Source organism: Pinus tabuliformis, chromosome 1_2, assembly GCF_031772625.1.
Source record: "Pinus tabuliformis cultivar Carrire ecotype Pingquan chromosome 1_2, CPIR1, whole genome shotgun sequence".
Lineage (NCBI taxonomy): Eukaryota > Viridiplantae > Streptophyta > Pinopsida > Pinales > Pinaceae > Pinus > Pinus tabuliformis.
The window spans coordinates 1,028,148,455-1,028,174,399 of record NC_142298.1 but is presented as its reverse complement, the minus strand read 5'-3'; the positions used below and the strand labels follow the sequence as shown (position 1 = coordinate 1,028,174,399).

The window sequence follows — 25,945 nt, the reverse complement described above, 5'->3', positions numbered from 1 at the left end:
CTCAGCTTTGGGGTAAAACGTGAGTGAAAAAACCTAGAAAATTATCCGCCTCTGAAAAAGAAGGGATACTTAAACAGATAAAAAAACACTCCAAGGTGTAGTAGTTCGCTGATCGAATCCCAACATCCTAGGCCTGTTATAGACTTAAAACTCATCATTACTGGTATCACTTATTACAATTTCCCGTAGGGTGTGGAATCTGGGTACAAGAAAGATGATGAGAAGATAGAAGTAGAGTTAAAAAAACTCCATTGACTGATGATATCTGATGGTACAAATGTCCTTTGGATCATCCTTGGGCATGGAGTCTTCATATAATCATCAGGTGCTACTCCAGTGGTCAACACAGTGCAAATGTAGTGTTGGGAGAAAGGATCAACAACAACATAGATGCAGATGGAGTTGCAGTGCAGATGCAGTGTTGGGAGAAAGGACCAAAAACAACACAGATGTAGAGGAAGTTGCAGTGCGGATGCAGTGTTGAGAGAAAGGACCAGCAACAGCACGGATGCAGAGGGAGCTGTCGTACAGATGCAGCAGCGACAGTAGCAGAGTCATGGGCAACAATACAGGAGGTGGCGATGCTGGATGATCAAAGAAATACTCAGTGAGGAGTATTGCTAGAGCACAATCCTCGCTAAGAGGGAGTGTTGATTTGGGGTAGCATTAGATGTGCTCTAGCCACAAAATTTGGTGGAGAGGTTGGGGCACATAAGATCTCCAATACCAAGAAAGGGTTTGGGCAGATTCTAAACAGATCAGGAGATATTAAAATAAAATATTAATGTGTATTAATATGAATCTGTGTAAGAATGGTCCAAAAGACATGGATCAAGCCAAATCTAATCTTAGCTGTTGATTAGGGACTTAATATCGGCCGTTGAGATGTCAACAGAAAAAATAGAAGAGGAGGCTTGAGGGGCACTTGGAGAACACACTAAGGGAGACTAGTCAGTTCAATTTCTGGAGCGGGTTTTGTTTAGAAATTGAACCAGTGGTCTGGAGAGCAGTTAGGAGGCAGCGAGTACGGAACAGAGAGATGAGAGATTAACGCAGAAGAGGCAGACACAAAGCCAGAGGGAGCCACGCAGAGGCAGCAAATACTGCGTAGAGCCAGAAGGGCCTGCATCATCCACGTAGAGGTTGCAGGAGTGACACAGAAGCTCAGAGCGGCTGCGCAAAGCCTCAATAGGTTGACGCAGAGGGTAGTAGGGCCTACGCTCGGTTTAGAAAAGTGTTGGAAGTTTGTTTATCCGTGGGTAAGCCTGTTTGGCACCTTGTTGTACAAGAAAATTGCTAAATACTAAAATCCTCCCTTGCTACGCTGGGTTTCCCACATTGGGTTTTTCCGGGGACATTAGTCCAAAATCGCTGTGTCAATGTGTGCATATGTTTGTTTCTGTATTACGGTGTGATATCTGCAACAATATTTCTTTTAATGTTTGTTGAAGTAATTTCATGAATAACTTATGATGAAATAAGTAGGAAAAGTAAATCAGTTGTTGCAGTGATAGAATTTTCACATTTGTGCCACAGAGATGAGCTTCATACCCCTTCAGATCCCTTATCGTAGTCCTTTCTACAACTGGATCTTTAGGCTTGGCATTATAATGGTAATTCGATTCCCTTTTTGGAAGATACGATCCTCTTGATCAGAGGTAGACCTTAATAATTTGGTCTCTTTCCACAAAGGCTACAGAGTCTCGACCTTTTATTTCTAGATAAGATTCATAGATCTTCGGTCCCTTCTAGATTCCACAAAAATTTGATTCTTATTTCATAGAGGTATAACAGAACTTGTCCTTTCCAAGAGATATGTCATAGATATCTTGTTCCATGGAAATATAATACTTTGCACTATTTAGTTATGTCTCAGAAATATACTCTGTGCTAGATATTGCTTCAGATTTTTCCATCTATGCCCAGCCTACAAGAGCGAGTAGCCTTGTCTACTATTCCGGTTTAGATGTATGTGTGTTGATGGGCTCCAAATGAGAGATGCAAATGCATTGCCCATAGTTTTTTCTACAAGTGAATTGATGCTTCTTAACATGGTTCCAAAAAGAATAGAGTTTGCTTCTACAATAGTTTGGTTTGTCAATAAATTTGGATGCCTACCTTTGATTTGTAACAAAGATATTATTACCTTCCATGATCAGACTAGTTCCTTTTTCTTTACATTCAAATGTCAGAGATGAGGCTTGATACGGTTTGTATTTTCATGGAATTTGGATTTGGATACTTTCGAAGCAGATATGATACAGTGCAACCCACTGTGCCTTAGAGACTTCACATATAGTGTACTTTTCATGTACTAACTTTGGGCACATGGCGATGGATTGTAGAGATTATGATAGGAATGACTATCACAGTGATTATCAATACCCTAAAAGCAAATTCGCAAGAACACAAGGCAAATACCCAATTGCACCATCATTCATGTATCATGTAGAATGCTTCAAATGCCACAACTATGGACATATGGATCGTGATTGAGAAAGCATGATGAAGTCTTCGAGGAGAGAAAACACCAATTTCAGAAACAAGAATGTTTGGACGAGAAAAAAGAACAAGAAGAACATGTAAATGAAGAAATCCCAGAGTCCATGGTTTCAAGAATTGAAAAGACACAAGACCATGATGAATCTACGGGTGAAGAAGAAATCGAGATTTAGGATGATGATTGTGAAGCAACACATGTTCATGTATCATTCTAAATGATCGAGCATGACGACTCACTGTCCTGTGAATTTTTAAGAGGGGGAGTCTGTGTAGCAATAGGTGCACATTTGAATATTTATCCTTTGATAGGTTGGTAGATTGCAGAAGTCGTTAGAGCAACATTCAACATTAGGGACAGTTTCAATGGAGTAGCGGGATAGAATTGCAAAAGGACTTATTGTCATTGATGCATATTGACAGGTAGATTCAACTATGGCAAGCCATGAGAAGCATAGCATGTCAAGGGGAGAAAAGCAGTCAAAGTGAGCAGAGGAAGATATTTCGTCATGGGGAGTAATCCTTTTCCATTGATGTCAAAGGGGGGAGAGAAATCAAGAGAAGATCAAAAGTATGAAGTGAGGGGAGCAGTGATTGTGGGGGGAGTATGTGTGTTGCCATCAATGACGAAGGGGGAGATTGTTGAATGGTGTTGTAATTGATGCCAACGTTGGTCCTTGAACATTCTTAATATTCGTGTGGATTGCATTAATTGAACCTCTAGTGATCATATTGCCTCACACTTGTAGATGATTTTGAGGATGAAGATCGGTGGATTTTTGCCTAAGACCAAAATCATTTGATTCTCCTCGTCGTGTTGATTCCAATGGTATATTGCATGCCTAATGATTCATCTCAGTTAGGGAGGTATGCTAGATCAAATTTTGAAGCCCTCTTCTTAGGATGAAACCCTTTGAGAAGAATCATAGGCTTACCTAGTTGTTGTTATATCGCTCAATAGTCATACTAGAATCATTTACAATAATTTTGCAGAATTTGTGATTACAATGATGAAATTGACTCAAAAAAAATTTGTCTGTTGCTATATACCCTGCTTTATGGACTGTTGACATGGACATGGTCAACATTTAGCTCTACTTGAGAACATGTTGCTTTGACGAAGGAATGTGAGAATTCAGAATCCTGTATCCAAGAAAACAAAGTAACATCAAGCAAATATCTGTTCTTAATCATATATATATCATCAAATATCATCTGCTGGAATAGGAATCCTATTCTAACAATGAAACTTAAAAATTATAACATAAATGTTGAAATGAAAAACTATCTAATGATAGAAATAAAATTCTATTTCAATAATAGAAATGAAACCTATCTAAGAGAGTAGGGTTAGAGATACAATACAAAGAATGCCTTATGGCATCAGATGTCATCTTTTAAGTCCAGTCTGGAGAACCTGTCTGCTTACAAGTGGATCCATTGGCTGCTTATCTGATGTTCCTTATTGAATCCTAATTCTCTTCAACTGATGAAGGTTTTCAATGTCATATAGCATCAAATCTCCTCCTATTTCCCTTTTTGTTCATGATATGTGATGATGTGGCATCCTGTGCTTTTTCTGTTGTGGGACCACAGAAGTCATTCACCATTGCGTTATATTTTGTAGGGTACTCCTGAGTCTCTGTATCATCAGGCCTTCTTGGGTTTTCAACATGATGCCTTCTTTTGACTTCCCTGTATAACTTGACCATACCACCCTTAGTTGCAGGAATAGTGGCATATGATAGGTCCAATTGAATGCATCCCCTCCAAGATCTTCTGCGAACTTTTGAGACGAGCATTCCCCATACATCATGTAAATCAGTAATGGCGATATCCATAGTAATTATCCTATATGGAAAGTTTTACTCCTCAAAGTGTGTTCTAGAAGGAAGTTGAGGTGTAGAGATCTAATTTTGATTACGCATACCCCCTCAAGATTTCCCAAGATCACTTTATTACATTTTATATGAAAAATAATTAAAAGATCCCGTCCTGCGAGGAATTTTTAATTCTTAAAAATTCCTATCTAGACTTAGTCAAATACAACAAAATTTTAGAGATGACCTAGCATGGTAATATACATCAACCATAGACACTAAGATGGACCTAAGGCATGATCTTCAAGTCATCACCCTGGCTCTAGATGTATGCGGTGAGTGAAAAAACCTAGAAAATTATTCGTCGCTAAAGAGTGGGAATGATTAACCAATTAAAAAAACACTCCAAGGTGTACTTGGTCGCTGATAGAGTCTCAAGCATCCAAGGTCTGTGACATAGATTTATTCATCATGCTAGTTACATTTATAGAATATCTCCACAGAATTGTGAAATTTGAGCACTAAGAGAATGATGAAAGAGGAGAATGAAGGGGCTAGAGCCTGGAATGCCTTGCTGACTTCTAAACTTTGAAAAATTTGATGTACTCTGTATCCTGGGCTATGGAGTCTTCACAATATCTGCTAAGTACAACTCAGCAGTCAACAATCCTATTGAAGGAAAACTAACAGATATGCATAAGGGTATGTTTGAACTGTGTAGATATCTCAGGATAGTCTCAAGTGTCTTTGCCAACTTTCAACACTCATTACAATAGGAGGAGCATCTCTTATATAGAGAACATGCTCTCTTAGGGAGTAAATGGTAGAAATCCTCCAACTACTTCTTATGTGACAAGTCAAAAGCCAATATGAAGTGGAAATCCACCTTTCATCATCTTTACGTGAAGCACATCCCCGAGAGAGGATGCCTCTTCCATAGTAGAAATATGAGCATTTTAGTGCTCAAAGGTCTACCTACAAAAACATTCACAAGTGAACTCCACTAGTATAAGGATGGAATCATACCGTAAATAACAAAAATGGCTAGGATTTTTTATGAGCATTAACAAATCTTTGTGTCCACAAGTATGCCAAAATAATAAGTTAAGAAGAATGGCCCATATAAATAAGGGGTCAAAATCCTTATGAATCCGATTAATACCATGGATAATGCATGTTGGTCAAAGTGTTCTCTCTAGGAAGTTACAAACATGCCTCAAATAGTAAATAGCATGGGAATGTATGTTGGTCAATCCATATAGTTGTTATAACCAGTGTTTCGCAGGGACATGTCCCCCAGCGTCGGGTGCACACACCCCTCTCACCCTACGCACCCGGGATCGGGGAATGTCTGGGGGAGCGTTTCCCCACGCACCCCTTTTGGGTAGTTGTGGGGCGACGCAGGGGGTGCTTTTCCCCAATGTGGGGGACGCAAATCCCCAAAAGGGGTGTTTTTGGGTGTTCCCCTTCGAATTTGTCTAACAACACTTAATATAAAAAAATTGAAAATGCACATATTAAAAAACTTAAAAAAAACCGTTTCCCCACGCACCCCTTTTGGGTAGTTGTGGGGTGACGCAGGGGGTGCTTTTCCCCAATGTGGGGGACGCAAATCCCCAAAAGGGGTGTTTTTGGGTGTTCCCCTTCGAATTTGTCTGATAACACTTAGTATAAAAAAATTGAAAATTCACATATTAAAAAACTTAAAAAAAAACAATAAAACAAAACTTAAAAAAATAAAATAAAATAAAACGAAACCAAAAATTAAAAACTTAAAACTTACCTAGTTTAACTTACCTATTCGTTTCCCAAATTCTCTTGCCCGTCGTCGAGCTTTACTGCACTGTTGCGATGTGCTGTCTTGCCCGCCATCAAGCTGTGCTCTCTTGCCTGTTGTCGAGCTCTGCTCTCTTGCTCGATGTTGAGCTCTGCTCTCTTGCTCGTCGTCGAGCTCTTCTAGAATTATGAATGATGAATGATATGGATCAATTTATTTGAATATATCTGTTATCACCCCAAGAAACTCACTTAGGTTGTATATTAGTGATGATCGGGAACATTATAAATTCAACAAAATGTTGGATAAAATGATGGATGAGTGAAAGAAATGTTGTATATTCAAGCCAGATAACCATTCCTACTATGATTGGCCCCAGACATGGGTGAACACCCCCAAACTACAAGGCTTTTAACCACCAATTACTCACAGTTTAAACAAAATGTGATGATGAGAAGACTGACTGCACCAGCAGATACACAGGACCTTGTGATGGCCGACTGCAACCGGTAAGGAGGTCTGTAAAACTATTATCTAATACACAGACAAGATGACAACTCTCTATGCATTTAAACAACAGAAACCTGCAAGCAATTTCAATGAACAGCTAAATTCTAACACAGAGGTGGGATGACAGCCCCTCTGTTGCTAAACATTCACAGCTCATGAATTAATGCAAGATAGGCACAGCCTGGAACAAGAAGAAGTGGAAAGTGAGCAAATGACAGCAAAAGAAGCTTGCATTGGTTGGAAATGAAGACCAGAAGCTGCAGGTCTCAAAATAGTTACAGTCTCCAGAAGTTGAAGCTTTACAACACACTAACACTCACCTCACACTCATCAACCTATTACATTTTGTGTTTGGGTATATATAGAGTTTAATTACAAAGATAGGCTGTTGTTCTATGCGTGGAGCGGTCATAATTGACCACCAACCACATTTACAATTAGATATGGGCTCTGCTGCACACTGCTGATTTTAATGGACAAAATCGACCTTTTTCTGATATTCTGAAGTCCTTCTCGGGCAGCTGGAGTAAATTATGGATGAAATTCCATGCCTGATAAATGCTTTTCACTGCTCGAGGTTGTCCTTTTTGTCCTTCGGCCATTCTGTCTTTAAATGCAGTTGGTGAGGAGTAATGGTGCAAAGTGCTGGATCTAGCCTTCTTCCTCCTTCGGGAGCACAAAACAAGTTAAAGGCGTAAAGACAGTATGGCGGAGGCGTGCACAGGGCGAGAAGCAAGACAAAGACAGATAACAACCGTTGGATCGCAGAGATCAACGGCGGAGATCGCTGGCGGGAGGAATCGAGAATAAATAGGCGGAGCCTTAACACACATAGGTGCGATCTGCGATAGCGATCAGATCGCATCGCAATATCGCATCGGCAGAAGCAGAGGGGCGAAACCTTAAAACACACATGGATGCGATAGCGATTAGATCGCATCGCAATATCGCATCGGCAGAAGCAGAGGGGTGAAACCTTAAAACACACATGGATGCGATATGCGATAGCGATCAGATCGCATCACAATATCGCAGTGGCGGAAGACAAGGGGCAAAAGGAGACGGCGGGGTTAATGTGTGATTGCGATCAGATCGCATCGCAAGGGAAAAAATGGAGGCAACGGGGTGAAAGGGAGATCTAACGGAGACCGTTAGATGGGGGCAATCAACGGCTGAGATTGCAAAGCGACAGAGGGTTATATAATTTACGAAGGCGCGTAGTTATAAAGGGTTAATACTTTAGCGCCGGGGATTAAATGAAGAATGAGTTTATACGGGATTTAAACGGGTTATCGGGGCTTATAAGGTTTATAAACATAAATGCCCGGGAGCTAGGAAAACGAGGGTTTTAGGCACTTTAAACGAAAATGACAGAGTTTTATGGAGAAACAGAGATAACAGGGATTATGGGAGTGTAAAAGAAACGAAGGAGGAAGGAAGAAAAGACCGCTGCCAACACCCTTCTCGGCACAAACCAACCACCAATCCTGAATTCGACCCTTTAATCAGTGAAGCTTATAGTAGAGCTAACAATATCATTATGGAATCTCATGGTATGGATGAATGATGAGTATGTCATATGATGTATTTATCAAAATGAATGCTGAGGATGGATCTATGTATTATTATTAGTCTATTTAAGCTTTCATTATTCAATATGAACTTGAATATATATATATATATATAGATATATTTGTTTTAAAAATTATATACCTCGACGTCCCCGCACACCCGCATCTCCCTGCACCCGAGTCTTGGTGGAACATTGGTTGTAACATCCTCAGAGAAGGTGACAGCTTCAAATGGTATGGCAAGTGTAAGTGTAAAACCTTGGAGTATGTGCCACCCAAAAAGAATAGGTGGAGTGCTACATGGAAGAATATGTCAAGCAAGTCAAAGATGCTCTTCCAGGGCTCAAAATAGGCAGAAAACCTTGGGTGCAGCACCACCAGTTGTAATTATGTATAAAATATGCATCAAATAGTCATTCAGAGGCTAGATTCGATAAAAGTATGTGTCAAATAGAGGAATGCTGTAAATAAGTGACGAGTAAGCATGCCACACCTGCCATCCGACTTCTAGAATAATCGATATCTCCAACTGTGTTATCTGACTCTTAAGAGAAACACATGCCAAGGGGGAAATGCAATATAAAATATCCTCTTGCCTCCAAATGTGTGAAACGATGACAATGAAGGGGAGCACTTTACATGACACATAAATAACTATCCGATTAATACCATGCTAGGCCAAACTACTAATGTCACCTTGGATGTTCCTCACCAAGAAACAATGTAACATAGAAAATGTACCGCCATAAGCTCCATTAGCGCTCAAATGAATAACCACAAACCATGATTAGTAAGCCAGAATCATATCATACAAAGGTGCGCCACAATAATGTACTAAAGATCTGATCCTGGCAACATGATCCAAGGGACAATGATCAAATAAGTGGGAAAACCATAACTCTCCTCTAGACACCTCACACCTATCAGTGATGGTGGTTGACAACGCCACAAGGGAAGTGTGGAGGAAAGTGGGGGCATCAATAATAATGTGCCCATGTCCATCAAACGTTGCATTATTATCATCGTGCAAGCGTTTGAGATGTGCGATGAGAATTATAAGGAGAACTGGGTTCTGATGGAAATCACAATTGTCATGACAAAAATCATGAATACAGAGGCCTTATACAACATAATGGGTAACAGTATTCATAGAATGTTGGATAACTGAAAGGCAAACTTCCTTGCCTGTATTGTAATTTAACTGTTGTTCAGAGTGAACCAATGACTTGAGTGAACTTTTTTAGCTGAGTGTGTGTTGAAGGTAAATGGCTAGGGAGTTGCCACCTTAGGGTAAATTGTTTCTGTACATAATTTAAAGGTCATTTAAATAATTTTTAAATTATCTTCTTGGATAACACAAACTTGCTGTGAAGCATATTTTTGCATCATTACTTGTTTGCACAATATATCTCAATGCATTCTCATTTGCTTTAATTTAGAACTTCCTAGGAGAAATTTTTTGTGACACACACACACACACAGATTTGACATTTCAGATATGACTCAAGTATAATTATTTTATAGAGGTAATAATAGATCTTAATTATTTCTATTTCTCTCATTGTTTCATTGTTAATCTTGCCTGCAATTAAGGTAAGCACATGCTCTTTGTTTTATCTAGATTATTTAGAATAATCTGAAAGTTTTGAATCTTGATTTGGGAATGTTTGGTCATGCAGTTTGCTGGGGCTGCTCAGTCTCTTGGAGCTGGTGCAATACTCGTAAATCCTTGGAATATTACTGAAGTTGCTGCTTCAATAGCTGATGCTTTAAAAATGTCAACTGAAGAAAGAGAAGAAAGACACCGCCATAACTTTGAACATGTGACAACACATACTGCCCAGGTGTGGGCCGATACATTTGTCAGGTAAGAAAACACTTGAGTTTATCAGCTGGTCATAACAGAATGTCTATTTAGGTGGAAACAACAAATAAAATACCAAATTAGCAATTTGGAGCTTGTATAAACACGTGTCATGGTCTTGTTCTCCATATATGTGGACTTGTGTTTCTTAAATTCTTGTAATGAAGCCCACACTGGATATAGTCTACTGAGCAATCAAAAAGCAATATCACTAGCATCATGATTGTCATTGTTAGTTGATGGTAGCCACCATAGGCTTTTTCATGATTCCCAATGGATCTTGTTGATCATGAGCATAGACAAGTTTAGCAAGTATTATGTATTTAACTGCATCTTGTTTATGAGGTGGAGCAATAACAAATCATAGTCAGAGAAACAAGAAAATGCTTACTTGTTACTTGCAAATAAATCAATTAGAGTCTGCTGAAATTTCTGGCAATTTGGCAAATTAATGCAAACAGTAATTTCACCTATTTCTTAGAGGTTTCGTGGATCTTAATCCTATGAATTTGTCAGTCTTGGGGATGTTGTAAAATACAATTAAAACAACAGTGGCAGAAGACAAAATTTTAATACTTAATAACCCCCAGTCATCAAGGCAATCCAAGAGAAACTATACCAAAGTAACCAAACTGTTATGAAAAGTTTCACCCCTCTGAAAACCACTTATAACAGTAGTAAAAAGAGCAAAAAATTTGACCTTGTAAAACGTAATCATCCTTAATTTATGTCAAGTCAGCAAGACATATATAGCTGGAACGTAAAAATGAGAAGAGCATTGATGGCTGAAAATCAAATCTGCAATTTTCTCAAGTATTGGACAGCTGAAGGCTTTATTAATATGTGTAAGATGAGGTTCATGTACATAGCATAACCTTATCATGAGGCTAATAGAATATAATAGCACTCCAAAACCCTAGGTAGGGAATACCAAGAAAATCCTAGCTCAACCAAGGAGATCCAGCAAGCATGAATCACTCAAGCAAGTACTCCAAGCAAAGACATCTTCTCTTATTCTCCTCTTCTCCAAGTACAAACTAGGGTTTCATCTCAAAGCTATAATCTCCAAATTTCCAAGATATGAAACCCCAATCCTAGTCTTCAAGATGCTTCAACAAACTCAAGGAACCATAGCAACTCCAGAAAGAGAGAGAGATCAAGTACATAAGTACATATTTAAGAGAAGAAATGGTGCACTCCTTCTATATATGAGAGATAAAGGAGGCCAACAATATATATGGGAACCAATTCCCTTACAAGCAGCTTACAATTGTTGAAGTTTATAGTAGGTTTGGAAGGTTTTCTGCATAAGCTTGGTGTTTTAGAATGTGGAAGATGATTTATTGCCTCTTTAGGTGCTTGCTTGGTGGATGTGATTTCCCCATTAAATAAAATTCTGCTGTGTATTCCCTTTTTGCAATTTTGACATTTTGGCATTGATGAACTTAGGAAAGTGGGTTGGGGAGACCCCAATTGCATTTTGAAGTTATGAGGCTACAAACATTAGAGAGAAAGGAAAATTAGATCTCTATTGGAATGTGGGGGCCACCCAAAAAGGGGAATTCGAACCCCTTAGGAAATTCGCACTTGAGGAAAAGGAGGGAAAAGGGGGAGCTTGAAACAGTGGAGCCCACAAGGAGAGAAGGGAGCAACAACTATAAATGGAGGAGAAGGGCCTCACACTGGGAAATTTTAGATAGTTTGATAGCCGAACTTGAGTTTTCTTTCACTGTTCAGCCAAGTCAACCGATGCTGCTTAGCACAAGGGATTTCTAGGCGGAAATTCCAACTCTTCCTTCGTTGAACTTTGAGTGTCACCCTAGGAGAGCAATAGGGAGATTGCTCCAAGCATTTGAGGAGCTATACTGCGGACTATCTATCAACAGGAACGTGTTTCTCCAAGAGCACAAAAGGGAAATTCGTAGGGTTTAGTAGAACTAGCAAAGAGGAGTTTCTTGGCCAGAGTTTTTGTAGGGAATTTATCCACAAGAAGAGCAGGTTTCCTTTGGCACTTTGCAGGGCTGAAGGTGGAGTCTTTTGGAGGGCCGAGTTGTTCCATTCTGGGCCTACGCAGGGGTTTATTAGACAACTATTGTGCAGTCATTTTGTCAAGGAGAGTTGGGAGTTTGGGTTAAGGAGAAATAAGGAGATTTGGAGGAGTGATTTGGAGGTGTTGGAGGAGATTTATCCAACAGTTGATTTGAGAATTCTATAACAAATTTCTTCCTACAACACATTCTGCTAGCCAGTTTGAGCCCCACGCATTTCTTTGGGTCATCGGGGCATGTTAGAACCAACCTAAACCCTTTCTCGGTTTTTATGGGTTTTGTGTGGGGAGGCTCTAGTTAAATTGGTAGAATTTTCTGAGCATTTTTGAAAGCTGAAACTCAGGGTCATTTCCAGCAACAACAACTCTTCCCGGACAGTGCTCAGTACTTCTTGGGGAACCTTCCTAGTAATTTGAGCACTGTATTCTCAGTTGGATTATTGCCATAGATTGCGGTAGTAGTGTTAGTTTTTGGTAGCATCAAAAGTGCTATAGCCTTGAAAAATGGTGGAGACACTAAGGCACATGAGTTCTAAAGAACCCATAAACCGTTTGGTGAAATTCCCCCCAGATTTATTTTATTAAAATAATTAATATTTTTAATGGGGTTCCTAAGTCTAAACTTAGGGAAATTACAATATTAATGGGCATTAATAAAAATATGGGTGAGAATGATCTAGAAGGGGGATCAAGTCATGGTTTAATCTTAACCGTTGATTAGAGACTTAATCTCGGCCGTTGAAGACTCAACAGGGAAAGTATAAAATGGAGGCTTGGGGTTCATTTGGAAACAGAGAGAGAGAGAGAGAGAGAATTGATCTAGAGTTAGATTTTTGGGGCTAGGAAGCTGAGAAATTCGAACTAAGTGATCATTCAGCAGTAGAGGGGCAGTGAGAATCCTAGAGGACTTTTCGGAGAATACTGACAGAGAGGCGGAGGGATCTTGCTAAGAGGCAGCCCAATAGTTGGGAGAGTTGACGTTGGGCCAGTCTGGGCCCACGCAGTCCCTATGCAAAGCCAGAAGGGTCAGCGTAGAGCAGAAAAGTTGCTTGTCACGCAGAATCCAGAACTGTCGTAACAACTGGAACAGTCGGGAGAGCTGACGCAGAGAGTAGAAGAGGTGACACAGAGCCTACATAGGGTCAACGCAGAAATAGCCGAGGCCAACTAGTCTTGTGCTGGATCAGCCGAAATTCTGTTGAGTGAAGTGAGGTAAAACTCACTCAGATTTTCCGCCAGTATTTTCTCTGTAAAGGATTGCTAGATGAGCATCCTAGAATTGTATTCAACTATCTCTCCTGCATAATAATAAACCCTTAGAACTGTTGCACCGGTTTTCCCATATTGGGTTTTTACGGGGACTATTGTGTCCAAAAATAAGTGTGCCCTTTGTATCTTGTTCTTTGCTCTGTTTTTTGTTTCATGAGATCAAATATTTAATTAAGTGTAGGCTGCAGAAGTAATTTGCTTCAGTGTTCATAAGAATAACTTGATGAATGTAATTTAAAAATCAAGTAGGTGAAGTAGATTCAAGTTTGCTGTAGTAGGGGTTCCTTCGAGTGTAGGAATTTTCACATGGTATCAGAGCATTGATTTTGAAACAGGAAGCGCAAATCCAGTACTGAGCGGTGAGGTTGAACGCTGCACTTGGCATCAATTCGAATCCCCTTGAAGGGATTGCGTAGTCCGTCTTGGGAAGCAGATCCAAGGAAATCTCTCTCTGAGTGAGACGACAAAGAGGTATGATTTCTAGTTCGTGAGTTTGTAGAGGCAGAGGGAGTGACGAAGAGCCTCAGTGCAGTGCTTGAAGGGCGCAGTTTCTGCCGGGGCAGAAATCCGCTAGAAAAGAACAAAGACATGTAGAAGGGGAATTTTCTCCTCAGAGAACTTTATGCTAGAAAGTTTGAATTTCTTACTTGTTGAGTAACTGAGCAGTGCTATGTAGTGACTAGAGGAGTCAGTTCGACAGTTGGGTGAGATGGCATCACATGGGCTCAGAGATCAGGACAGGTTGAACGGTGCCTCCAACTATGTCATATGGAAGACCAGAATCTTAGTTGTTCTAGAGGAATATAATCTCAAGGCCTACATCAATAGTGTTGTAATTGTTTCTGCTGACAACAATCAAAAGAAGAAGTACAAGGCTGAGCAGGGGAAGGCAAAGAGGCTCATTCTCGATGGAGTTCGAGATCATGTGGTCTCACACTTGCAGGGCAAGGATACAACCCGAGAGATGTGGGAAGCCTTATCTTCTCTGTATGAAGGCTCTTCCGAACAGTGGAAGATGTATTTGGAGCAGAAGTTCCAGCGGACTTTGATTGCAAAAAGGATAAGGGGTGAACCTCTATCTTCAACGTCTTCAGGACACTAGAGACCAACCTGCTGCAGTGGGGTCCACTCCTCAGCCAACTGTGATGGTGAGGATAGCCCTGAATGGAGTCTCAGATGAATGGAAAGTTTTCGTCCAAAGCATATTGCGCAAACTAAGTGATCATTCAGTAGCAGAGGGGTAGTGAGAATCCGGGAGGACTTTTTAGAGAATACTGACAGAGAGGCGGAGGGAGCTTGCTGAGAGGCAACAAAATATTAGGGAGAGTAGACGCAGAGCCAGTCTGGGCCCACGCAGTCCCTAGGCAGAGCCAAAAGGGCCAGTGCAGAGCAAAAAGGTTGCCTATCACGCATAATCTAGAACTGTTAGAACAACTAGAATAGTCTGGAGCGCTGATGCAGGGAGCAGAAGAGGTGACACAGGGCTGATGCAGAGCCTATGTAGGGCCAACACAGAAATAGTCGAGGCCAACAAGTCTTGTGTTGGATCAGCCAGAATTTTGCCGAGTGAAGTGAGGTAAAACTCACTCAGATTTTCCCCCAGTATTTTCTCTGTAAAGGATTGCTAGATGAGCATCCTAGATTTGTATTCAAATATTTCTCTTGCATAATAATAAAACCTCAAAAATGCTGCTTTGGTTTTCTCGCATTGGGTTTTTTCGGGGACTATTGCGTCCAAAAATAAGTTTGTCCTATGTATCTTGTTCTTTGCTCTGTTTTGTGTTTCATGAGATCAAATATTTAATTAAGTGTTGGCTGCAAAAGTAATTTTCTTCAGTATTCAGAAGAATAACTTGATGAATGTAATTTAAAAATCAAGTAGGTGAAGTAGATTCAGATTTGCTGCTATAGGGGTTGCTTCGAGTGTAGGAATTTTCACATGGTATTAGAGCATTGCTTTTGAAACAGGAAGAGCAGATCCAGTCCTGAGCAGTGAGGCCGAAAGCTGCACTTGGCATCAATTCGAATCCCCTTGAAGGGATTGCGTAGTCCCTCTCAGGAAGCAGATTCGAGGAAATCTCTCTTTGAGTGAGATGACAGAGAGGTACGATTTCCAGTTCGTGAGTTTGCAGAGGCAGAGGGAGTGACGAAGAGCCTCAATGCAGTGCTTGAAGGGTGCAGTTTCTGTCGGGTCAGAAATCTGCTAGAAAAAAACAAATACATGTAGAAGGGGAATTTTCTCACTTGCTGAGTAGCTGAGCAGTACTATGTAGTGACTAGAGGAGTCAGTTCGACAGTTGGGTGAGATGGCATCATATGGGCTCAGAGATCAGGATAGGTTGAATGGTGCCTCCAACTATGTCATATGGAAGACCAGTTTCTTAGTTGTTCTAGAGGAATATGATCTCGAGACCTACGCCAATAGTGTTGTAGTTGTTCCTGCTAACAACGACCAAAAGAAGAAGTACAAGGCCGAGCAGGGGAAGGCAAAGAGGCTCATTTTCGAGTTCGAGATCATGTGGTCTCACAATGTCAAGGCAAGGATAGAGCCCAGGAGATGTGGGAAGCCTTGTCTTCTCTGTATGAAGGCTCTTCCAAACAGCGGAAGATGTCTTTGGAGCAGAAGTTCTAGTGGACTTTGATGCAAAAAGGAGAAGGGGTGGACCTCTATCTTCAACGTCTTCATTACACTAGAGACTAGCTTGTTGCAGTGGGGTCCACTCCTCAGTCAACTGCGATGGTGAGGATAGCCCTGAATGGAGTTTCAGATGAATGGAAAGTTTTCGTCCAAAGTATATTGCGTAGAGAGAAACTACCATCATGGGAGGAGATGTGCGCGGCTCTTCAAGAGGAGGAGTTAAGGAGGGACCTAGTGAAGGTCAACCTTAGTGGCAGCAGTGGGAGTGGCTGAAAGACGAAGGAGGAGGAGGAGAACACAACTCTGGCATCGAAGGGACAACAGAAGCCGAATCGAAAAAGGACATTTTGAAGGTGAAATGTTTGAGTTGTGGCGAGTTGGGCCACTATGCATCCCAATGTCCTTTGAAGAAAAAGGACAAGGATGAGAAACATGATCGTAAGGCTGCTTCAACAAAGATTGACAAGGATGAGTTTTCCATGATTGCCCACACATCTCCAGGAGGGAGATGGGGCGATATTGAGCTATAGTCAAGAGGACTACATGTGGGCAGGATCCTTGAGGAGTCCACCTATTGGATCAATTCCTTGCTACAGGAGCCCAAGATTCAGCAGTAGCGAGATGGACTTAGTGTCAGATGATGCAGTGAAGTGTTTGGAGGACAGATGCAGTAGCTGGGGACCAGAGACTGATCAACGCAGAGTAAGGTTGGCAGCAGTGCAGTTGGCATAGTGCAGGAATCAGCATCAGCGCAGAAGATTCATAGGGTCTGAATCAACAATAGTCAGATTCCAACATTCATTATATTATGTTGAACATAGTTAAGTTAAACTAATTTTGGATGTTTTTCAGTTGCTTTTCTCAGCAACTGAGTTGCAGTACAGATGTAGTGTTAGCAGTGGCAGTGCTAGCAGCATAGTAGATGTAGCGCTTGAGAGGGAGCTATAGTACAGATGCGACAGTGGCAGTGGTAGTGTCATGGGCAGTGGTAGCACCATGTTTGTGGCAGCAGCAGTGCAGAAAGTAGGTGCTTCAGAAACACAACAACATGTAGGTGGACATTGTTGCTAGAGTGCTTTCCTCGCTAAGAGGGAGTGTTAGTTTTTGGTAGCATCGAAAGTGTTCTAGCCTTGAAAGTTGGTGGAGAGGCTAAGGCATATGAGTTCTAAAGAACCCATAAAAGGTTTAATGAAATTCCACCCAGATTGTATTTTATTAAAATAATCAATATTTTTAATGGGGTTCCTAAGTCTAAACTTAGGGAAATTAAAATATTAATGAGTATTATTCAAATATGGGTGAGAATGATATAGAAGGTAGTGGATCGAGTCATGTTTTAATCTTAGCCATTGATTAGAGACTTAATTTCGGTCGTTGAAGACTCAACAAGAAAAGTATAAAATGGAGGCTTGGGGTTCATTTGGAAAAACAGAGAGAGAGAGAATTGATCTAGAGTTTGATTTTTGGGGCTAGGAAGCTGAGAAATTCGAACTAAGTGATCATTTAGCAGTAGAGGGGCAGTGAGAATCCGGGGGAAGGACTTTTTGGAGAATACTGACAAAGAGGTGGAGAGAGCTTGCGAAGAGGCAACGCAGTAGCCGAGAGAGCTGAAGTTGGGAAAGTCTAGGCCCATGCAGTCCCTACGTAGAGCTAAAAGGGCCAACACAAAGAAGAAAAGCTGCCTGTCACGCAGAATCCAGAACTACCGTAACAACCAGGAAAGCTGGTGTAGAGGGTAGAAGAGGCGACGCAGGGCTGACTCAGAGCCTATGCATGGCCAGTGCAGAAATAGCCAGGGCCAACCAGTCTTGTGCCAGATCAGACGTAATTCTACCTGGTGAAGTGAGGTAAAACTCACTCAGATTTTCCGCCAGTATTTTCTCTGTAAAGGATTGCTAGATGAGCATCCTATATTTGTATTCAGATATTTCTCCTGCATAATAATAAACACTCATAACTGCTGCATCGGTTTTCGCGCATTGGGTTTTCCTGGGGACTATTGTGTCCAAAAATAAGTGTCTTATGTATCTTGTTCTTTGCTCTGTTTTGTGTTTCATGAGATCAAATATTTAATTAAGTGTAGGTTGCATAAGTAAATTGCTTGAGTGTTCAAAAGAATAGCTTGATGAATGTAATTTAAAAATCAAGTAGGTGAAGTAGATTTAGATTCACTGCAGTAGCAGTTCCTTCGAGTGTAAGAATTTTCACAAGTAGGCCCAGGTTCCATTTCTATCATTGATGTACTCCGTTTTTCCAAATTAATACAACAACTCAGACATCTGGTCCCATTTTCGGTGTTTACTGATTGTAGCTTTTGCATTCAATATTTGTTTGTTTAGCTTAGTTCATGCATCTGTTATTTACTATATTTTCCTAGTGTGGAACATTACATTGGTATCAGAGCATGTTGTTGGCCAGTTGTGGGCACAAGAGTAGGTGATGCTACACCATTTTGGTGGAGTAGTTTACTACAGGGGCAAAGTCTGAGGAGGAAGAAGGGGTTGTAGTGGTGGACACAGGCCTGATCCCTTTTCAGATATAGAGGTTGGGAACACCATAGAGGGTGACATTTGGGTGGAGGAATACATGGAGAACGAGAGGGGACCTGAGTAAGGTGGCAGTAGAGTGAGCAATGAGACTCTAGAGGAGTTGTTGAGGCAGAATAGGGAGATGATCAATGTGGTGACTCGAATGATGGGGACACTTATACAAAATCAACAACCTCGCACCAACCATGGGGATGGTGGTTCTAGAATCAGAGAAGGGAGCCACACACATGAGCGTACAAATCAACAACCCCACATGCTTGTGCATGGACAGTCTGAACACCCCATCATGCCTCAAATCGTGGATGAACATATGATGGAGAGAGAACCAGAAGCACTTAAAGACTTGGTGAAGTCTTTTGCTATAGGGGTTGAGGAGTATGATGGGTTAGACCCTAGGATTAAGAGGGCTATCTCACTTGGGGAGTTTATTCACCTTAAATAGAGGCACATAACTGGAATTGGGTCATCTCATAGAGGGGGTCAACAGATTCAGAACTAGGACACACAAAAGTTGGCGGGGATGATTTTCCTTCCAAACTTTGATGGATCGCCAAGAGTTTAGCCAGAGCGTGGGTACAGAAGCTAGACACCTACCTTCATTTGAACCCAATGAGGGAGCCAAAATGTTATACAATTTGCCACGTTCGACCTAGATGAGGATGCGCAAGAGTGGTGGTACCATGGGCTAGTTACGTTGGGTCATGCCAACATCACATCTTACATTGAGTTTACAAGGAGGCTAGTTGAGAGATTTGACCGGGAAGATCCCGAGGTGCATTTCCGGGGGTTGGCCAACCTGAGATAGACCGACAACACCAAGACATATATGGCCGAGTTCAAAGACTAGCTGTGATGGTCTCTGATATCTTTGAGGCAAGATTGATTATGTTGTTCATTGAGGGATTAACAAAGCTTCTCGTGGCTGGGTGGGAGCATACAAGCCTACATCTCTGCAGGATGCCATTGGCCGGACTAGGGATATGATTGATGTTGTTCGGAAGATCAGAGTTCCCACACCTCCTAGGCCTACATTTCCATAGAAAGGTAACAATACTAGGCCTCCTCAGAAGGAGTGGACTGGACGTGGACAACTAGATGATGAGACTAGAAGAGACCTTCGGAGGAGGAAATTGTGCTTCACATGCCAGGAGGCTCTTGAGAGATTTGACCGGAAAGATCCTAAGGTGCATTTCCTGGCGCTGGCCAACCTGATATAGACCGACACAATGTTGCACGAAGCAGGGACATTTTTTGGAAGTGGGGACGCGGAAGCGTCATTTTCAAAAAATCTAGGAAGCGAAGCATCTCAGAAGCGTCTACTATATATATACTTGCATTTACATTAAAAAAAAACATGCCAAATACCAAATTAGTTGTATAAGACATGAAAACATGCATATTTTTACATAAATCAAGATAGATATGGCATCCATGATTCCACTGTACATCAATGATTAATTATTCGAGCATCAACCATCAATATTCTAGCAAATACAAACATACATCAAATTTTTAAGCATATTATAAAACATAAAACATTTAAGCATATTATAAAACATAAAACATAGAGCATATTATCTAGCAAGTGAGCAACTGTCAACATTTGTCATGTCCAAAATTCAAATAATAATGTTTACAAAATAGGTCACTTGGTCACTGCCAAGACAAAAAGGTTCAAATTCACAACAAGCCTACAAGTCTAATGATGAATCTATGATAAAAGTCGTAAATTGTGAATATTCCTACTAATCTCTCCTTCCACGACGAAGAGAACGTGGCGGTGGGCCTCCACGTGGTGGCAGTGAAGAAGATGGTGCCTGTGGAAGTTGTGGCACTGAAACAGATGAAGACGAACCCCCTGGTGTTGGTGTTGAACCATGGAACCTGGGAACCAAGGGACCAGATGGAGGCGACATCTCAACTCGATCATCATCATCCTGGAATTGCTCAAGAAATTCATACCAAAAGAACCACTAGTTAACAAAAAAATTATAAACAGGAATTAGAGAAATGCTTTGTAAGCAAAATTCATACCACAATGGACATACCTGGATAAGAGCATCCTCTAATTGCTCTAATCGCAACACTCCATCCTCCAAATTTGGCTCCTTTGGATTCCTGTCCCAAACCTTAAGGTCTTTATTAGTCTTTGCATCATGATAGTAATGGGACAACAATCGCAAGTTGTAATAAACATAAACAGTTTTTGGGTTGTTTGGAATGCATGGGCCCAAGCCTCGCTACAAAATTTGAGGCTTAGAGCACATCCGATGATATCCAAAATCAACAGAGGGATTAGCAAAGCCTTTGCATGGCTGGGTCGGAGCATATAGGCCTACATCTCTGCGAGATGGCTTTGGCCGGACCAGGGATATGATTGTTGTTGTTCCAAAGACCAGAATTCCCGCACCTCCCAGGCCTACCTTTCCCTAGAAAAGTAACGACACCAGGCCTCCTCAGAAGGAGTGGATTGGACGTGGACAACTAGATGATGAGACTAGGAGAGACCTCCGGAGGAGGAAATTGTGCTTCACATGCTAGGAGCCATGGCCACCAGGACATTGGTGTATCAAGGGCAAAGCCGACTATATAGAGGTGTTCTCAGATAGTGAGCCAGAGGAGGAGGCCGAGCAAGAGACAGTTGGAGGAGTGAGCGGGCCACAAGGAGCAGGGGGAGGCCTACCTCTTCCTACAGATGGTGTCATTCCTTCTCTTTGGGGAGTTCAAAGTATTTGACATTATGATTTTATGTAATAAGATGCAAATAAGAAAATTGAAATTATTATATTGACTTGCTTCATGGGTTTCATGAGCAATGGATTTTGTTTTTGAGTCAAGACTCCCATTGAGAGTCTCTACGGTTTATTTGTCATCTAATCATAAAATGTAAGAGTCATTGTCATGTAAATGAAGTCATGTTACACTTTGTAAAAGGTTAATATTTTCTATGTAAAGTATCCTCCAAGAACTTGGCACATAACCTCTTCAAGTCGGCCTACAAACGATGAAGAAGCTGCTAGATAAAGTCAGCCTAACTCCAGCTATCAAGCTGGCCTAAAGATCAAGTGAAGAAGTGTATAAATAGCCCAACTCGGCCTTATTTGGTGCCACACAATTTGGAGAAGAAGTTCGATCTGAAATCGGTTTAGGAAGAAGTGCGAAGAGAGGATGAAAGGAAGTGTGGAGGAGAAGCAGAAAAGGGGAAGTGCGAAGTTTCTTCTGGGTATAGCGAAGATTCTTTTGGGCAATGCGAAATTGGTGCAACGAAGATTCTTCTGGGCAGTACGAAGTTAGGGCAACAAAGATGCTTCTGGGCAGTGTGAAGATAAGTTTCTTCTGGATAGTGCGAAGACAGTAATTCTTCTGGGACAACGAAGTTTCTTCTGGGCTAGCGAAGGATTCTTCTAGGAGGTTGAGATAGAAATCTAGAGATCGAGTTTCTCTAGAAGAGACTAGTAAAGACCGAGAGATCGAGATTCTCTAGGGGAAGTTGAGGAGCGGTGAGAAGGATAGAGACCGAGTTTCTCTAGAAGGAGCTGAGGAGAGCAATTCAGGATCAAGAAGAAAGGCAAAGGAAGGAAGAGGCAGAGCATCAGGGTTAGCGACAAGGTTCCTGGGAGGATACTGGAATCAAGGGTCTGTGTCATGGTCTTGGTACTTATCAATTGAAGACCCAGAAGGAGAATTTTGATCAGGTTTTCCTCTCAAGAGGTGAGAGGTTTTGGCCCTGGCTGGAGAAGCCTACAAATTGTGTCACTTGTCTTTTATTATGCATTTTGGTAATTGTCTTGATGAAAGAACACGTTAATAAGCTAATGAAGAAAATACTATAAGATAAGAAATAAAAGTGCATCACAGGCAGTTCTCAAGAAGAGAAATTGTGAACTTTGAATGCCCTAGATTTCTCAACAGGGGACACTCGTACAAAATCAACAGCCTCACACCAACCTTGGGGATATTCGTTTGGAATTTAGAGAAGGTAGCCACGTGCATGAGCGTACAAAACCAACCGCCCTATACCCTTAAGCGTGGATAGTTTGAACGACCCACCATGACGCAGTTTGTGGATGAACCTGAGAGAGAGAGAGAGAACTAAACACACTTGAAGAATTGGTGAGGTCTTTCGCTACAGGGAGGAGTATGATGGGTTGGACCCCAGGATCAAGAGGGCTATCTCACTTGGGGAGTTTATTCACCTTAAAGAGGCGTAGAACTGGAGCTGGGTCATATCATACAAGAGGTCACGCAAAAGTCACGCGAAAGTTGGTGGGGATGATTTCCCCTCCAAATTTTGATGGATTAGCCAAGACTTCAACCAGAGTGTGGGTATAGACGCTGGACACCTACCTTCATTTGAACCCCATGAGGGAGCCAGATGCTATTTGATTTTCTATGTTGCTCCTGGATGGGGATGCGCAAGAGTGGTGGTATCATGGGCTAGTTACGTTGGGCATGCCAACATCACATGTTACATTGAGTTTACAAGGAGGTTGGTTGAGATATTTGACTTGAAAAATCCTGAGGTGCATTTCTGGGAGCTAGCCAACTTGAGACAAACTGACATCACCTAGACATATATGGTCGTGTTTCAAAGACTAGTTGTGATGGTGTCTGATATTTCTTAGGCAAGATTGATTATGTTGTTCATTGAGGGATTAACTATGCCTTTGCGTGGTTGGGTGAGAGCATACACACCTAGATCTCTGCAGGATGCCATTGCCCAGACCAAGGATATGACTAATGCAGTTTGGAAGACCAAATTTCCCATGCTTCCCAGGCCTACCTTTCCCCATAAAGGTAAGGACACTAGGCATCCTTAGAAGGAGTGGACAGGACATGGATAGTTAGATGATGAGACTAGGAGAGACCTCTATAGGAGGAAATTGTGCTTCACATGCTAGGAGCCATCACGATGGGCACTAGGAGATCGACCTATATAGGAGGAAATTGTGCTTCACATGCTAGGAGCCATCACCATGGGCACTAGGAGATCGGTGTACCAAGGGAAAAGCCCACTAAATAGGGTGGTTCTCAGACAATGAGCTAGAGCAGGAGGTCGAGCAAGAGACAGTTGGAGGAGGGAACGAGCCACAGGGAGCAAGGGGAGGCCCACCTCTTCCTATAGGAGTTGTCATTGCTTCACTTTGGGGAGTCCCGAAGTATATGATATTACAGATCAAGGGCATAGTGCAGGGACAATGTGTGTCAGTGCTGGTGGATACTGCGGCTACCCACAATTTTATAGATGTGCAGATGGTGGAGTAGAGAGGTATAGATACATAGGCCTTGGAGGGGTGTTATCACCCAAAGTGTATACCTAAGGCGCAATGCTCAGAGTAGGGGTTGTCACCTATTCCCTACTCACTCTATTTAAGCTCTCTCCTAGACAAGCTATGAGGGGTAATCCGTAAAGATAAATGAAATGGGAAAACCTGTTCGAACAACAAGTTCTAGGAGACTAAGGGGAAGGAAATGACTCCTGTAGGCTACTGGATTTGAAGCTAATTGGCAAGTGAGATTATTATTATTGAGCAAAGTGAATTCTTAGGGATAGATTCAATTAAATTGATACGACACTTAACAAGATAAATAGTGATGAGACCAGTGCCTTACAAATTACAGTGCTTGCACAAAATAACTATATCGCATGTTATAAGAGAAACAATGTTGCAAGAGAAAGTTAGTACAAGAGATCAAAAGATTACAACAACTAGATGTTGATTTGGGGTAGCATCGGATGTGCTCTATCCATGAAAATTGGTGGAGAGGCTACAGCACATGAGATCTCCAAGACCTAGAAATGGTTTGGGGAAATTCCACTCGGTTAGAGAGATATTAAAATAATTAATATTTTCAATGGAGTTCCTAAGTCTAAACCGAGGAAAATTAAAATATTAATGGGTATTAATATAAAACTTGGTGAGAATGTTCTAAATGACATGGATCAAGCCAAATCTAATCTTAGCCATTGATTAAAGACTTAATCTTGGCCGTTGAAGACTCAACATAAAAAGTATAAGAGGAGGCTTGAGGGTTAGTTGGAGACACACCAAGATTGATCAGTTAGTTCGATTTTCTGGAGTAGGGTTTGTTGAGAAAATTCGAACAAGTGATCAAAGTTGCAGTGAGGGGCAGTGATTGCATAACAGAGAGGCAGAGATAGTGCCGAAGGACCAACGCAAATACTGAGGAGGCTACGCAGAGCCAACATGAGCCATGCAGACTCGCAAAGGGCCAGAGTGACTGTGCAGAGGCTAGCAAGGCCTGCGTGGGTAATGCAGAAGTCCAGAGAACCAGCGCAGAGAAGCAGAAGGCAGACACAGGGGGGTTTTAGAGTGACGCAGAGGCTAGGAGCGCTAACGTAGAGCCTCAAAGAAGCATTGGAAAGATTTTCGTGGAGCAGACTTGTTGAATATCTGCTTTCGAAGAGAGGTATTACTGCCAGATAGATATCTCTGTTGGGTGAACCAGTTTGGCACCCTAGTTGTACTCAAGAAAGCTGCTTAATAATAAAACCCTCAGAATTGCTGCATCGGTTTTCCCAAGTTGGGTTTTTCCAAGGACGATTGTCCAAAAATAACGGTGCCCCTTGTGTGTGTTTTCTGTTATTTTCAGTTGATGATCTGTAGATGGTTAAGATTGCACTTGTGTTTATTTTCAGTATTTATATGGTTAAATACCTTGTTAAGAAATAAACAAGTAGGTGAAATAAACTAGATAATGCAGGAAGAATTTATGATGTGTTAGACTTAGAAATTTCAACATTAGATATATGAGCAACAAGAAATGGATTTGCAGATGTAAATAAAATGTGTACTTCAACTAAAATGATATTCAATAAGCCTTTAAAATGACAAGTACAACAATGGAAAAAGAGATAGAAAGCCTCCTGGAGTTTAGAAGAATTCGCAGAGAGGACTGAGAGCGAGGGTTTGGCGGAAAATGGCCCGATCGAAGCAGAATGCCCGTAAGTCCTCAGGCGGGAAGGCGCCGAGGAAGCAGCTTGCAACCATGGCTACTCGGAAATCTGCGTTGACGATAGGTGGAATGAAGAAGCCTCACAGATTCCTTACAAAAAAGCGAGTCATGGACGCGATTGCTAACTGTGATTTTCTGAGAAGTGCGAAGTCTCCTCCGTCGGCTTGCAAGTGGGAGGAGCTGCCATGGCTGAAGGCCAAGGGTTATTACGGCCTCGCTGCTTTCGTGGCCATCAAGCTGGAGCTCTCGTTGAGGCTCTCGTGGCTTCATTCTCATGGCAAGAAACGGAGTTCCAGGACGAATTCTATGGCGAAGAGCCATGAAGTGCACAAAAATGGAAGAGATTTGGCAGGGATTGCTTCAAATGTGTTCTGGAGGAAGAGAGCCTGCGTCGATTGGTGGTCTAAGGTGAACGAGACGACC

General features: G+C 41.6%; 1 protein-coding gene across 3 annotated transcripts in view; it reads left to right on the top strand.

Annotated features, from left to right (window-relative positions):
• The window catches only part of LOC149209632 (alpha,alpha-trehalose-phosphate synthase [UDP-forming] 1-like), a 232,362-nt gene that overhangs the window by 143,505 nt on the left and 62,912 nt on the right, over nucleotides 1–25,945 (top strand). For all 3 annotated transcript variants that reach the window (XM_089396424.1, XM_089396422.1, XM_089396423.1), the window contains exon 10: nucleotides 9,857–10,044. In XM_089396424.1, the coding sequence (XP_089252550.1) occupies nucleotides 9,857–10,044 (188 nt within the window). The remainder of the gene's footprint in view (nucleotides 1–9,856; nucleotides 10,045–25,945) is intronic.